We start from the raw sequence: 17333 nt of genomic DNA, 5'->3' as shown, positions 1-17333 counted from the left end.
CCCCACCCTGAGAAATGATTTTAAAGGCTTTGAATTGGAAAATCTTATAGCATAAATTATGTCGGTTTGAAGACAATAATATAAAATAAAACACATTTGAAGAATTATAATAACTAACAGACAAGCTTTCTAAATATCAAAATAACAGCAAATGACGATAATTAAAGTATTTTTATATTCTATTTGAAGAATATGTCAGACGGAAAACGAAATAATGAATAAACCTTTATGAGTCTGTACAGTAGACTCTTAGAAAAATACCGGAAAGGATACTAAAAATAATGATGCACCAATAATAATGATGATACTACCTTGACAACAATCTACAGCGTACTGAGCAGATATTCCATGCTTTTTTTGTACATGTCTTCCGTCATATCTTTCCGTACTGCAGGTTAAGAGAGCCTGTACAACAAGCAATTATTTTTATTTTAAAGTGGCAACGCAAAAAAAAATATTTGTTTTTTTCTGGTTCAAAGGGACAGTAAAGGAAAAATGAAAGGGGGTATAGACTGAAAGCTAATCACTTTAGCTCTTGATCGCGACCCATGAAAGTTTTATCTGATTTTCCTGTCTCGAGAAATTGATATAAAACTGTGTTAAAATTATACGAAAATTCATATATGTAAAATTTTGAAAATCTGAAACTTAAAACACGTGACCAAAACTATCACCAATGGCTGAGCAGTATACTGGTCACGTGTCTCCGCCTGTATCACGTGACCACTTTACTGCACTGTCATTGGTGGAATTTCTGGTCAAGTAATACAGACGTAAAAATAATATTATGAATGAAATCTATTGAAAATAGAAATAACAAATATAAAAGTAAACCTAATTTACAATTAGCTTTCTGTGGGATATCATCGTTTTCAGATTGGTTGCTTATTTGCTGAATATGATCTGTTTAAACCTACTACTTTTATACAAAATTGTATATATATTAATTTTCGTTTATATTTGACACAGTTTTATATCAATTTCTCGAGACAGAAACATCAGATATGACTTTCATGGGTCGCGATCAAGAGCTAAAGTGATTAGCTTTCAGCCTATATACCCTTTCATTTTTCCTTTACTGTCCCTTTAAAGGGACTGCTAACGTAATATCTGCTGACCCTCACTATATTAAGATGCATGTTTGATTCCCTACGGTACCCTTGATACTTTGTCTTATCATAAGTGAAGGAGCTCTCCATGTTACTCTTTTTATAATTTGATTCTGTTCCATAATTAAGGTTTAAGGGCGCCTTTGTAAATCGGGCCTGCCATTCTTTTTATAAAGTGTCACTTAAAATTACACCAACAGTCCCTTAAAATTCTAAATCTTTAATTATTTGAATATTGATCAGGCTCGTTCATACATGAGAGTGGGTAGGTGAGCAACCCTTTGACTTCATCTCTTCTCCGTCCACATCCCGTACATGCGCAGTATAACAAACCACGGCATTCTCGCATATATCCTCTTCATCACAGTCTGGAGCCTCACAGGATACACAGGAGAACCTAGGCATACATTTATGTATGTGACAATACTTTTAAAAGCTGCGGAATATATATTTTTAAATGGATGCCCCCCCCTCAGGGGTGTATTCTTTAATCCACAAGTCACTTAAACAATTTTCGGTGAGAACAGCAAAGACATCTCATTTATTTTTGCTCAGACCAAGATTTAAAGGGTATCGTTGTGAATTGGAGATGATACTCAATGAATTTAGGGGTATCTGGAAATGCGAAGTGCATTGCAGGGCAGAAAAAGTTATTTTCCAATTTTTTATGATTGCTAGAAAACAAAAAAATGACAGTTTATGATTTTTGTTGTTATTCTTCTTTTTACGGTAAAATGTCGTTTTATTTATCATAAAATAGTATTGTATTGAACATTAAATGTATTGATATTAGTCTATTTCAGGAAAACTTCACAATTCTGATTCAAGTGTTGTACTTTCGATGGCAAATACTAAAATATCTATATTTAAATGTTTCTATCCAAAAATAAACAATAGTTTATATGTGAAAGGGAGGGTTGAAAAAAAAGGGGAAAAAAGGGGGAAAAAGGTAAAAAATATTTTTTTTTAATTAAAACAAATATCAAAGTGTGACACAAGTTTCTACATCCCTTTTTAAAGAGCTTTTCAAAAATATAGTTTATAGATCTGTAGCTTTAGTCATAAAAAAGATATGGGCAATTTTAGATTATTTTTTACACAGACCGGACTTTTTACCCTACCCTATGCATAAAAAAACTTGCAAAAAATCCTTTGAATTTCTATTCATTAAAAGTCAAAAAATTTCACGGTGATAGTGTCAAAAATAAGAGTGCTAGGATAAAAAAAAACAGGTCCCCCCCCCCCCAGCCTGTTTAGGTTAAGAATTCAGCAAGTAATAAAAATGAACAGTTACCGAACAATAATGATATAATCAAAAATAAAAGAAAAACTGCTCCGAGTCTAGATGAAGAAATTATTGTTACCTTTCCTGTGAGATCATATTCTCCGGGGTAGGTAGAGCATTTAGTTTCTTTCTCCCAATATCTCCGAAGAAATCATCAAACTCCTCTTCCTCCTCCTCGTCCTCCTCCCTTTGGTTCTCCTCACTGTTCACAACACTTGATCTCGGTTTAGAATTAGGATTTTCAATCTTTTTTATATTAATATTGTGATGGAAATGTCCCACGAAACCTTATTAAAGCTAAGATTGCATAAGTAAGTGTAATAAATAACTTTTGGAAGTTATCTCATTAATTAAAATTGTAAGCAGATAAATATTTTTAGTGAATAATCGTTCCTTAAACTTTTTCAACGCACCTAGTTCACGGAAACTTTATAAAGTCTGGGTTTGAGTTTCGTAAGGTTTTCTATGAACTATATATTAATACTCTAATTGTAACTCTAGTTTGGAGAAGGGTTAGCGTCATGAAACCTAGTTTTCTGGTCTATTTGGAACAAAATTATCAAATATATTCCTAGAAAGGGGGGGGGGGGCGATAAAAACTTGGCCCTAAAACCGCCAAGAAAGGGGTGGGCAGTAGTAATTAGTCCTAGAACCTCCTAGAGGGGTTGGGGTTAAAATATTAGTCCTAGGACCTCCCCGGGGGGGGGGGGGTCATTTATATTTTGATTTTAAAGGTTACATCAAAAAATTTAAATAATCTCGTGTCGCAGTGTCATTTTTTTATGTTTCTGTTTATTCTTTTAAAAGTAAAAATAAATTTTCTCATATTAGGACGAAATTAAAAAAGACAAAATTAAACTCTTTTGAACCCGATCAACTGAATAAGTTTATTGTTTATAAAATTCAGATTAAGATTATCAATCATGCTCATTTGACCGTTAAAAGGCTTTCATGGATTATTTGGAAGATTGGATTACTCTTACAAGAAACTATTTCAAAGTTTTCTCGAAATTAATTCAAAAGTTTTCTAGTAAATAAACTGTTTTGGCTACGCTCAATAACGACGAAGTTGTAGTAAAGAAAAAAACTAAAATATCATTTTACTCGTTGAAAATCTATGTATGATGACGTGGCCTTCAACTTGAATTTCTTTGTCGCATCCGGATTTCCGCCTAGCTTGAAATCTTCCGCCACAATTCTATAAGGTACGGCGGATCTTCTTTCTCTAGCCTGTCGGTAAAGATTCAGTCTAAGGATTACTTCAGGCTTTTCTTTTTCTTGGAAAAGGAACATTCCACAGCGGAGATTTTGGTTCCAGGGGTTTCCTGCGGAGAGCTGGACGTCCTCGGAGCGGAGGTGCAGCTGGAGCTACTGGAGAGTCGAGGAAAACAGGTTTCAGGCGGTCTACTGAGACCTACTGAGACGGAGTCTATCCTGGTTCCAATTTTCTCCGCTGTTCCACAACTAAGTATAGAGGAGCAATGGAAGGTTTGCTGGCATCCTCACAAACAAAAACAAATCGTGAATTCATGAGAGAAGCAGGAAGCTCAGTCGAGGGTGAATGTTGAACATGATGGGGCACAGGAACAGAAAAACCTGTTTTAACTTTTTCCATCTTGCTGATGAATTGAGAACTAGGCAACTCAGGACCAGGAGTTCTCCAGATATAGTTAGAGCAGATTCTGAGACTGAAAAACCTGTTTCTTCCCTTGGAGTGGAACAAAGACCGAGCAAAACCAGAGGTAGGTGAGAAACGGTACTTAAAAGACCCCGTATAAAATGAGTCATTTTAGAACACTATTCCCTGGTTTATTTTACAATTACTATTTTTCATTTTTCTTCGAAATTTACTTGAAAAAAATAGAAGCTGTAGGGAAATGAGTCAAGAAAAATTTACAATCCATAATATGTGAAATTTTTTCAAATCAAAGAAAACTTGTATTTGTAAAAATTTTGGGAATTTATGAGAAATATGTCTTCCTTGACACTTCTCTTCGTGAAATTTATTCATCTTTACCCTTATTTACAAAAATTATTAATTTAGTGTGGGGGGGGGGGATTATTTAGATCCCCAACGATAACTCTTATATCCATACAAACTCAATAAAGTATTTTCAGAATTGAAACTGCTTTAGCAAGCACACCATTAGAGTATTGTCAAGCACTTTCCTGAAGTCATATTGCGCTAGTCTCAAATCTTCAAGAAGACCTTTACTGATCACAGGGCGCCGCTGCTTCGTAGAATCTAAAAATCATATTTTACGTAAATCTAAAGTTTAACATGAGCAAATGTAGAAATGTGAATTGTGTGAGATATGTAACTGAAGTAAACTTGTAAATTCTACTGTATTAAGAATCTAAGATCTGAGGGAAAAATTGATAATTGGACTTCCAAAGCAGGTTTTTTCATCCTTCTTCATGCTATAACTTAAAAACGCATTTTTTCTCTCTAAAAATCATTTTTTTTCTCCAATTCAGCGAATTATATGATAACTAATTTCTAGGGGAAAACACTTTTTTCAAAAGAGGGGGAGAGGAAATTATTTTTCAAGAAAATATACACCCCCGTACCTGTTTCTGTACTGGTATAGCTGTTTGGAAGATGGTAGGATTCTGGTAGAATTGCAGAGGAAAACTTCTCGTCTACACTCTCTGAAAACAATTAAAGTTTAAAGGAATTGAGTTTTTGCCACAAATCCCAATTTTATTAGAACTATTAGAAAAGGAATCTGAAAAAGAGGTCCCGTTATGAACCCCCCAGACCGCCGCCTTTATCTCAACAACCAGATGATGCATACCTTTCATATTTCAAACTTACATTGTTTTATCCACCAGAATTCATAGTTGAAATATCTACGGTCTACGACATTTAAAAATCCGAGTTTGTGGCAAAGACTCAATTCCTTTTCAAAATTTAACATTGATTATTTTGAAACCAATGCAGTAGAAAAGGAATTCTTAATTAACTGAGAGACTATTACAGCTGGGGGGATGGGAGGTTGGGGGCGTTTTATAGAGATAATGTTCCCCTCTTCAGTTCTTTTATGAACTAAAAATAAATGTAAATTTATGGTAAAAACTATCATTTTGAAATCTAATATTTCTCAGCGATTATTTTCAATTAAATACAACAATAAAAATCCTTCAATTATATGCCCTAATGCCCCTAAATGAATCAAATTTATTGTTTGGGAAAATCAAATAAAAATTAAAATTCTAAGAAAGTTTCTAGATTGGAAAATGATATTTCGCGTGGGTTGAACAGAGAAAGTCTGAAAACTAGTTGAAAATAAATGATCTCTCGTTTACGAAGAATATAATTCAGGAAATTTAAACCGTTAAATTCAAGGACTCTCAATCAGGGGGAAATATTGCCAAAAGTATCAACCCCCAACCTCAGAGGGGGGTTAAGGGTATAATTTTCGAAGCTCCGAGAAAAAGATTTTGACCCTTTTTCGATATAGCTATCAAAAATTTCTTTTATTTTGCCCTAAAATAATTTACTTTGGCAAATTAAGCAATTAAAACTTAAAAAACAAAACCAAATTAAAAAATTTTAAAATAAGGGGGAATTGAAGTTTCAAGAACATTTTTACCCCTGCAGGGATAATAATCAAAAGAAAGAAAGGGCGTTAAGTGACGTAGATGATCAAACTTTTAAGACAAAAAGATTGAAATTCATTCACAATTTTTTTTTGATTTTTCATGAATGATAACCTGCAAGAAAATATTTTGGATAAGTCTTGTTGCTTTTTTATTCTTTTAATATTTTACAAAAATGTTGACTTTAATATTTTCTATATCTTTTCTCCTTAAAAAATAACTCAATGTTTTTACTTCAAAAAAAGAATATTCGTAATGACGGTTTTCCTCCCATTGACTTTGTGATTTATTTGAACTTTATTTTGGACTGAATATATCCATTCATGTTTTTCTATAATTAAAACATTAGATTTCAAATTTTCAGTATTTTTTTGCGTAGTAACATGACTAGGGATCCAAGGGATGTAAACAAGATGGAATTGTTATTCCAAATCCATAAAAACAAAATTTGAAAATTAGAAAATTCTAAACATATTTCCATTTCAGATATTTATATTTAACTGAAAATTATGTTTTCAGATACAAATACTTTTAGAATGTTAGTAAACTAATTAAAAATTAAATTAAGATTGTTAATATTTAAAATGTTCTAAATATGTCGGAATCACGTTTATAAATCAAATATTCAATTGTAATTTAACAAAATAAGTTCCGTGTTTTACAATGACAAGGTAGTGAGAAAAGTAGCGGATTCAGGATTGGAAAATATCTTAATATATTGTTTTTATCCAAAGAATTAAAAATTTAAGGCCAAATATATAATTTTTTTTAATCTAAAGTATACTCATTTTCAAGACTTTACCTTTACCTTTATTTAAACTATAAATGCTACAATTTTTTACAGAAAATATTCATTTAATTAATTTTTTTTCTTGTTCCCTTAATGTGCACTTGAAGGAGAAGATCGTTCAGCTGAATTCTTTGATCGAACATTTTCTGTTAAAAAAAGGTAACTTTGCTATTAAAAAGTTGTATTCTTGATAAAAAAAATTATAATTTTGAAAAAAATGGTTATCGTTTAATTAAGCATAGTTATAATTTGGAAAATAAAAATTTTGAAAAGTTGACATTTTTGACCAAAACTTTTTTTCTAGTATTTAACTGAAAATGGTAAGAATTGAGACAGATAGAATACCATTTATTTAATTTTTTTTTGTAGTTATATTTGTGTCAGTTATATTCATGAATTTTTTTTGTAGTTAATTATTCCCCGCTCATAGATGGTAGAATCTAGGATAATACCTTCTCTAGGTGTGGAGATGGTAGGATCTAAGATAATACCTTCTCTAGGTCTGGAGATGGTAGAATCTAGGATAATACCTTCTCTAGGTGCGGAGATGGAAGAATCTAGGATAATACCTTCTCTAGGTGTAGAGATGGTAGGATCTAAGATAATACCTTCTCTAGGTCTGGAGATGTAGAATCTATGATAATACCTTCTCTCTAGGTGTGGAGATGGAAGAATCTAGGATAATACCTTCTCTAGGTGTGGAGATGGTAGGATCTAAGATAATACCTTCTCTAGTTCTGGAGATGGTAGAATCTAGGATAATACCTTCTCTAGGTGCGGAGATGGAAGAATCTAGGATAATACCTTCTCTAGGTGTGGAGATGGTAGGATCTAGGATAATACCTTCTCTAGGTCTGGAGATGTAGAATCTATGATAATACCTTCTCTAGGTGTGGAGATGGTAGAATCTAGGATAATACCTGTGTGGAGATGGTAGGATCTAGGATAATACCTTCTCTAGGTCTGGAGATGTAGAATCTATGATAATACCTTCTCTAGGTGTGGAGATGGTAGAATTTAGGATAGTACCTTCTCTAGGTGTGGAGATAGTAGGATCTAGGATGAGAAAAAATAGGAACACTGTTTTAAGCATCTTCGGAACACTTCTTTCATCGATCAATCAATAAACCATCTTTGTCAGTTCATTGAGATGAAGTTAACCTTCAAACCTTCTCCAGTCTCAAGCTTATTGTAAAAGGGTTCGCTTTTAAATACGTTTCTATTCACCAACATTGGATTTATTTCTGAAATATGAGATATTTTAATTTAAACTTGATTTGTATATATTAGGAAAGAGCAGTTGAGGAGTCTACACCTCCAAACGAAGGCATGCAAAATGCATAAAAATTAGGAGGACTAGGGCCGAATCCAGTAATTCGCTAGAGAAGGATTTTTGCCCCCTACCCCTCCATAAAAAATGTAGTTTCTGTCCTACAGTTCCTTCAAGTTCCAGATGATTTGAGAATATCTATAATATAATCAATGTAGATGACATGTCTACAAGAAAAAACAAGAATGAAATAAATCAAAATTGTTTAAATGATCAGGTCTACTAGAAAAAACAAGATTGAGTTTACACCCTCTGATTAGTGTAGAATGTAGATAACAAGTCTGCTAGCAACAACTCGAATGAGTTTACACCCTTTGATTAATATAGATTACAAGTCAACTAGTAACAACGAGAATGAGGGGGTCTGTCCCAGAGATAGATTTTTGGTAGGAAATTACCAAAAATGGTAAGATTTGAAAATTTCTTTTAAATTTTAATAGAAAAATCAAATAATTCATTTCCTAAAATGTTAAAAAAAAATCACTTTTTTTCAAACTATATTTTCAGAAATTGTTCAGAAACTCGTTTATGTTTGTGATAAAAGTGTACTCAAGTCTGTAATCAGATGTACACAATGACGCCAGCTGATATTGCGCTGTCTGGACTCAAATAAAATATAAAGAATTCTTGTTTCAAAGGAATTTTGATCAAATAAACGAAAATTGACAGAAAAATTAAAAAATTTATACATATTTAAAGCATAGAAACTTAAAAAGTGATTTTAACCTAAATTTATTTAAGATTTTCAAATTCGAGTCCAAAATTGAACATTTAAAAAGAAATTACGAACGGTAAAAATGTCGTCGTTTAAAAAACAATATTTAAAAAAAAATTTATCCGACATGTCACAGGAGGAGGCCAAAGGCGTACTGAGGGGGGCGACAATTCTGTGTACCCCCCCCCCCTCCAAGAGGCCAAATATATTAAACTTACATTTTGTTCCTGTCTTATCAAATGATAATTTGTCCATTTTATGATAATTTCTCAAATTCTTTCATATAGACCATTATTATCAGGGTTTATTTAAAATCGTCTGAGTTTAATTGATGTTTGACCCAGAGTTAAAGAGAGTATTATTTAATCAAGTGAAGTTCAAAGGGTTGGGAAAATTAAGGGGGAGCAAGCTGTTGGAGGGCAGAGGCGCACAAGGGGGGCGGCCGGGCGCGCGGCCTCCCCTAGCAACTGAGAGGTGGGGGCGCCCCCCCCCCTGCAGAATGAACAAAAAGATTGGCGAATATCATAATCACAAAATCATAAAACCAAAAGAGTTACTGTAGCTAAATTGTATTCTTCTATGGTTAATTAGTTTTAAAAAAAAAAATTTATGTTTCTGAATTCTCAAGGCTATAAAATTAAGTAAACATTTAATGTAAAAAAGTTCCGAACTGTATTCAAACTTTGAATTATTTTGCTAAAATATTCTAAGTTTGAAATATCAAAGGTTTACTGCACTCGGTGCAAAGATTTAGGGATTAGAATATTTGAGTTTGATGGCGGCAAAAACTCAGTTCCAAATCTAGAGAACATTCTGAGACTGAATCTGGCAAACTTCTAACTGATTATCATATTTGATTATTGTAACCTGTTTATCTTCTTTAACAGAACTTCTATAAAATCGAAAATGAAATAAGATTATGAATATCATGGTTAGAATGATCAATCATGAATTCAATAACTTCAGGAGAAAGCGTAACATTATCCTTTTCCAATGAACTAGATGATTCAAATTATATATGTATTTTGATGTTTTTTTTTTTTTCAGAATATATAAATGATTATTTCTTGTAATTATATCTGTAATTAAATGAGGTACTAAACAAATTTTCTTTGACGCTCCGCGCGAACACATGAAAAGAATTGATTGACTCATAGTCATATCGTTAATTTTACAGTTGTTGAAAGTATAAATTTTTTTTTAAAAACACAAGAAAAAAAAACGATTTGAATTTAACACAGCCAATTTTGCATGCAATAACTGAATTACCATCTTTAGTTATGTATATTTTTGGTATAATACATAAATAAATTACTAACTGACTTTGTACTTACTTACTTACATTATATGAGTCAGACTTTCATGAGAGGGTTAGAGGCGACGAGCATGCTGAATTTGTATGTTTGTTTTTCTAAGAGAAGAAGAAGGGGGCGGTGTTGGGGTTGATATTGAATATCTACAGAGACACAGACCACACATACATGTATTCTATTCTATCCTAGTTAGATATGCCCAGAGGTGTACACAGAGGGGGGCTAAGCCCAAGCCCCCCACCTGGATCGGTAAAATCTACGGTTTTCAGGCCCAAACGGTTCTAAGAAAACAAATTTAGTTACCATCTCCCTTAAAAAATTCCTGAACATGCACCAGAGGGAAGTTATAGAGATGAGGTAGATCAAAGACTCTGCTAAAAATTGAGCCTAAAAGTCGTTTCTATATTCCCCAGTTCTATTTTCACCAATGTATTTCTTTAGTCCGCCTTTTCAAAATCCTCCAAAAATTCTTGCCTTTAATAATGAGCATTTTTAACGAAACTTTCCTGTTATATTTTTTCTTTAATGGTGGATATTTTTGAAACTAAATCCCCCTATTGAAGAGTAAGATTAATACATTAATCTATGCTAAATTATTTCTTTGCCTAAGATTAAACAGAAGACGACTTTTCCACAAAATTTCTTTACCGTTATAATATTGGAAATTTCTGGTGTGCTCGCTTCTTAACTCTCTCCCGAGTTCACCAATCAAAATTTGAGGCAAATTGATACAGGGGTGCCTGAGTTATGATCGGACAAACAAACAAACTAACAGAGATTACAACTTTATATATACAGATATAGTTTTCTAGTATACAAAAAAGTATTATAAGCAGACTAGTGCGTTAAAACGAAAGTGTTTGAACACTTTGAAAGTTTAAAAAGTCGACACTGCAGTCTTGAAAGTTTTCAAATCAGTCTGAATCCATGTGAATTCTCCTAGTGCCTATAATTCAAAATGCCATGCTGTTTAACAAGTTTTAATTTTAAAGGTTGTCAACTTTTCATTGCATTTTCAGCTTGTTATGATAAAACAACACTATAGACTGTCATAAATTATGAGTGTATACTGTATAGGATACCTGTATCTGTTTATCGTAATATAGTTCGTTTTCGGTTAGATTTTCAGGGTTTGGGACACACAAATATGAGAAGTTTCACAAAATTCTTTATTCTAAACATTTGTTTTCTACCACTATGCCAAATGTTACTTTGCAGAGAGAAAATATCTGAAAAAGAAACAAAACAAGAACAATAGTTTTTTTTTTGGTTCGTTTTTCCAATATATTTCTTTCAGGATAAAATATTGCGAAGATTCAAGAAACAAACTTTAACAGATTACAGTTTTGAAATACTGGATGTTATATTAAAAGTTTTTTAAAAAACCAAGACGATGATTATCTCAATACATAGCTTAGGAATAAATTGCAATGTTTGTATACATTAAAATCAGTCCTAGGAAAGATTTGATGCAATACATTTATAGCTATAAATGAAGGCAAAGTTTTTGTGATAAATGACACTAATTTTTAACGAAAATCTCGATTTCCCTTTATTTGAACCAAAAAAAAATTCTTCTGTTTTCAGAATATACTTTACTAGCCTTAGAGGGCGCTTCGCGCCACTCTTCTAAATTAATTGTGAACATGTTCTCTTTGTGTACATCGTAAAACAAAACAAAAATAATTCGCGGATTTTCACAAAAAAATTCGTGGATTTTCAAAATTTTCTAAAATTTAATGAAGATCGAATTTTGATGGAGACAAATATTTGAAATTTTGATCATTCATAAACCTTTCCTGTGGTCCCTAGATGTCCCACAAAAAATTTGGGCCCGTTCGGTTCAGCCGTTTTGACGTTTATTGGATACAAACAAACAGACAAACAAACAGACAAGCCAAATTTATATATAGATACACACATTTGTAGTTTGACTATGAGCCACATTCCCTTTGACCTCAGAATAAACATTAAAAACAGAAAAAGAAAAGAAAAAAAATATTTTTGAGAAACGAAAGTAAACAAAGGAACTGGGTAATGATTCAGTTTATAATGTCTATATCTTTGCAACCTTTGTAGTATATCAAAATAGGTTTAAACTGTTCCTAATAAGTCAATGTCAAGAATTGGAAGATATATTGGGCATAATATGGGTTGACGGTTTAGCACTGCATAGTGCAAATAAACTGAATCTGGACATCAAAATGTTTAAGCCCTAGACAGACAGACAGACATTTAACTCCTGACAGCTCTAGACGGATAGACATTTAGAAAAATAGACAGTGAGACAGTTAGCCAGCTAAACAAACATATTACGTACAGTTTAAACCCCCCCAAGATAGCCTCTTCCCCCCCGAAACCCCCTCTTTAGATCGGACAGTAAACCCTTAATGGGATGGACCTAAAAGATTTTTGAAAAGATAGATGTATGGGAACTATAGTGCTTAATTTCTTCCCAGCTAAATTAGTAAAAGTGCTTTTATTGGGTCAATCAACTTGCGAATTATGCAAGAGTAATAACCAGAAGGATGGTTTTTTTTAGCTTTTTCAAAAACATTCAAAGAGGTTTTAAAGGCTCCAACCTGGTTAATATATTTAAAGCATATATACTCACTCTCAACTATCCAGAGTTATAGTAGAGTTGTGTTTATATTTCTTCAATTACGTTATTGGTATAACATTCGCCAATATTTAATCCTACAGTGTTGTTCTTTTTTACTTCTTTGTTTTTAAAGGATTCGGAAAAGAAAAGTATTAAGTATAATATTTATGTTTAATTGTTCAAATTATGATCGAAAGTGAAAGTTTACAGGAACAAGAACCGAGACATTTAGTGCATGTGGGCTCTGTTAGTTTATTTTTATAATTACATAATGAAAAGCTTAAAATGGGAATTTCAAAAAAATGGGAATTTTCAGATCAGAATATTCAAAATTCTAGAACTTTATTCTAAAAATATTTACAGATACATTATAATAAAATTAACAAAATCTACTTCTTAATCTTTAAATGTTAAATAATTTGATCCACTCTCTTGAGTTTGATGCTTAGATCGAACTACATGAAACTAGAAGTAGATATTACATAATTTATACAGGTGTATTTACCAATTCGTTAATTAATATTTTATACAAGGTTAAACCACGAAGAATGATACTTTAAGGGCAACCCAAAACTCTTTATATCTTTGATATGGTTTAGTTTGCAGGTCTTCTGCTCTAAGAACAAGAACCAAGAATAAAAGACCAAACAATTATTTCTAAATTCTCATGCTTTATGAGTAACCCTGTTTTTGCAATCTTGGATTTAAATCCTTCATCTGCAGCTGGTGTGACCCTGAATATACACAGATTCAGTGATATTGATAATCTTGGGAATATTCTATATGATTGCGATTTATCAAAAAGTTTGATATCTTGATAAATGTTTCCCAGGATGAACCAGCACTAACAGATCTTATACATTATACAGGCCACACAACATTCAGGCATCCAGGCATCATGGCATGCATAGTCAACACTGAACAGGGAATGCATGGTGATGATCTTGCACGAAGCTTAAGTTTAGATGATGGGATGCATGGAGGAGATTGCATAAACCATGATGACAGCATGCGTGTATGATGATGTTGATAGCACACTATTTCTTGAGATATGATGATAGCACGTTATTTCTTAGTATGACGGCATGCATGATGATGATAGCACGCTTTGTCTTTAGATGATGGCATGCATGGTAATGAGGGCATGGATATTTAACTGTTTAATATTTTTAACTGAGATAAATCAATCAAAACTAATAAATGTACTAAGAGATATACACAAAAGTTTTTATATGAAAAAAACTTTGAAAACTAAAGAAAATATTTAATTTTTATCCTGTTGATATTTGAAGCTGTGTTTAATGATGCGTTGAGATTAAAAAGAATCAATTTTGAACATAAAATTACAGTTAAAATTTAGATTGTTTGTCATTTTTAACAACAAAACTTTTCTGCAAAATACCAAATTTTGAAGAAAAAAATTTGTCCTTTTTACTGTTTTTTTTTAATTTTATATGTTTTGTTACAGAAATACCCAACACAAAATTACAAACTAATTATTTTTGTAAAAATCCACTCTCTTCCTGAGGCCCTTAATGTTTTCTGTTTGTGGATGGGGGAGTGTGTATGGGGGGTGGATTGTATGTCTGTTTGACGGTGTGTGTGTGTTGTTGCAGATGTTAATGATGTGTGTAAGTATAGGTTCTATAGTTACATAAAGGTTTATACGGACTGTCACCTATATGTCTACGTTTACACCGCACACGTAGTTATACTTACAAATATACAGATATACAGAGATATTTCTTAGATGTACAGATATCTTTTACATATATATACAGATATATTTCCCAGATATACAGATATATTTCCTAGATATACAGATATATATCCCAGATTTAAAGACATATTTCCCAGATATAGAGATATATTTCCCAGATATACAGATATACTTCCCAGATATACAGATATATTTCCCAGATATACAGATATCTATCCCAGATATACAGATATATTTCTCAGATATACAGATATCTTTCCAAGATGCACAGATATATTTATCAAATATATAAATATCTGCCACAGATATACAAATATCTTTCCCAGATATACAAATATATTTTCTTAGTATACATATATCTTTCCCAGATATACAGATTACAGATATACATATTCAAGGTTCTGGACATCCCAAATATAATATTATATATACAAGATATAAAACAGATTTGAATGTGTATACTGCTAATTGCTTGAACTGCAGGCTTATCTTTACTGTTTCTCTCAATATATAGAATATGATTTCAGGACGCCGTAGAATGTTATTTCAAAACGCCGTAGAATATGATTTCAGGACGCCGTAGAATGTTATTTCAAGACGCCGTAGAATGTGATTACAGGACGCCGTAGAATGTTATTTCAAGACGCCGTAGAATGTGATTACAGGACGCCGTAGAATGTTATTTCAAGACACTGTAAAATGGTATTTCAAGACGCCAAAGAATGTGATTACAGGACGCCGTAGAATGTGATTACAGGACGCCCTAGAATGTGATTTTAAGACGCTGTAGAATGTTATTTCAGGACGCCGTAGAATGTTATTTCACGACGCTGTAAAATGGTATTTCATGACACCAAAGAATGTGATTACAGGACGCCCTAGAATGTGATTACAGGACGCCGTAGAATGTGATTACAGGACGCCCTAGAATGTGATTTCAAGATGCTGTAGAATATTATTTCAGGACGCCAAAGAATGTGATTTCAGGACGCTGTAAATTAAAATTTCAAGATGCTTTAAAATGTGAATTCAGGACGCCGTAGAATGTTATTTCAAGGCTCTGTAAAATGTTATTTCAAGAAGCTGAAGAATGTGATTTCAGTACATCGTAGAATGTGATTTCAAGACGGCGTAGAATGTGATTTTAGGAGTAGGACGCTCTAGAATGTGATTTCAGGACGCCGTAAAATGTTATCTCAAGATGCTGTAAAATGTGATTTCAGGACGTCGTAGAATGTGATTTCAAGACGGCGTAGAATGTGATTTTAGGAGTAGGACGCTCTAGAATGTGATTTCAGGACGCCGTAAAATATGATTTCATGACGCTTTTCAAGTTGCCGTAGAATGTTATTTTAAGACTCCATTGATGTGATTTCAGGGGGGGGGGGCGGCAGGACCTTTGCACCCCCCTGAGATTCCAGAATAGCTCCTCAATAGCACTTCAGGGAAAGAAAACCTAGTGCAAAATAGGAAAAATGTCTATCTAAAGAAAATTTTTCGTCTGCGTCACGTCTTTTTGTTCCTAAATCTGGATTTTTTGTTCCGAAATAAATCTAGCACTAGCACCAGCCTCACATAAATCCTGTAACCACCCCTGTTTCAGGACACAAACGAATCTTTTACTCTTGTTAATTTAGTCCTTGCTCTCTAGTCCCAGCACATAAGTTTTTAGGTAAACAAATAATTATCAACTATCAAGCAGATTTTTGTAAATATCGATTTTGCATCCTCGACAACGAGTATAATGTTATTTCAAGATGCCGTAGTTCTTAAAATCAGAGTTATAAAGTACAGATTCAGGGTGTCCTGATTAGCATGGGAATTAAATGACGACTTCTGTATCTTCTTTGTTCCATGCAGGATTATTTCAAATTCAGTGATGGTGATGGGCCAAACCTCTGTAGAGTAAAAAAGTAGACGTTAGTTCCACATTTATTGAAAATATATTTCGGTCTGGGTTGACCCTCGTCAGTTCTTGAGATTGTTTCTTTACAAAGATTAAAAACAAAACTGGATTATTTCGTAAGAATAATCTTTAAGTATCACAATAAAACAATGAACACCGAAAACTACTTATAGTGTCGAGATTTCCAAAATATGGTTTATCATTTTTTTACCTACAAATTTTAAATATTAGGAAATTTGTTCAGATTCCAATTTATCAAAAATAAACAAATGTTTAATATCTCCGTCAATTTTGAAAATACTACAAAGGTAGACCACATTTTGGAAAGCTCATTAGCCTTTCATTTCAGTCTTTTTTTGATGCCCTTTTTGGCATTTATCTATCAATTTTTGGAAATCAAAGAAGATTTTAAAGTCGTCTCTCAATTCCCATTTTTATTGGGACACCTTGTACTTACAGTCGGCTTGTATTAACTAGATCGAGAAAAATTTGTCTATAGGAATATAGAACTGGTTTTACACGTTCATTGTGAACGTTCATTGCAGCACAACAATTATACTAAGCATCAACTGAACTTCACGAGTTACGAGAATGCAAAGTCCTATCAGAAATACTGCCTTCTACATCAATAGATCTTGAAAAAGATTAGTTTTGGATCCTTGATAGTTTATGCCTTTAAAGGTTATATAAACGTATATTTTAAGAGACCCTTCCTTTGTAGCGTGACATGTCTAATTCACCCTTAAAATCTTTGTCTCAAGAATGAATGAGATATCCATGTTTTTGCGCATTTCGAATGGAAGAAAACATATGTAGGAATTATGAGAAGTTAACACTTTTCAAGCTAGAAAAAAGGCGTTATATCTCCCACATCATATTGATCAGATATAGGGTACCATTGTGAATCAGGAATGCCACTTTTTTATTTTTTTATGTGGAGGGGGACTTGAAATTACAGCG

General features: G+C 32.7%; 1 protein-coding gene across 7 annotated transcripts in view; it reads right to left on the bottom strand.

Annotated features, from left to right (window-relative positions):
* Positions 1-17333, bottom strand: part of LOC111718372 (activin receptor type-1) — a 32983-nt gene that overhangs the window by 11228 nt on the left and 4422 nt on the right. For 6 of the 7 annotated variants that reach the window (XM_023493936.1, XM_023493939.1, XM_023493940.1 and 3 more), the window contains exons 3-8: positions 7817-8031; positions 4966-5046; positions 4564-4639; positions 2474-2596; positions 1365-1506; positions 312-405 (exon numbers count right to left, since the gene is read on the bottom strand). In XM_023493936.1, the coding sequence (XP_023349704.1) occupies positions 312-405; positions 1365-1506; positions 2474-2596; positions 4564-4639; positions 4966-5046; positions 7817-7880 (580 nt within the window). In that variant the 5' untranslated portion in view covers positions 7881-8031. Of the gene's footprint in view, positions 1-311; positions 406-1364; positions 1507-2473; positions 2597-4563; positions 4640-4965; positions 5047-7239; positions 7461-7816; positions 8032-17333 lie in introns of those variants that run through there. The other variant, XM_023493942.1, reaches the window with a different exon arrangement.

The sequence above is a fragment of the Eurytemora carolleeae genome, unplaced genomic scaffold (assembly GCF_000591075.1).
Source record: "Eurytemora carolleeae unplaced genomic scaffold, Eaff_2.0 scaffold106, whole genome shotgun sequence".
In the NCBI taxonomy this organism is placed as follows: domain Eukaryota; kingdom Metazoa; phylum Arthropoda; class Copepoda; order Calanoida; family Temoridae; genus Eurytemora; species Eurytemora carolleeae.
The sequence above is the reverse complement of the archived record's forward strand: the minus strand, read 5'-3'. Positions and strand labels throughout refer to the sequence as shown.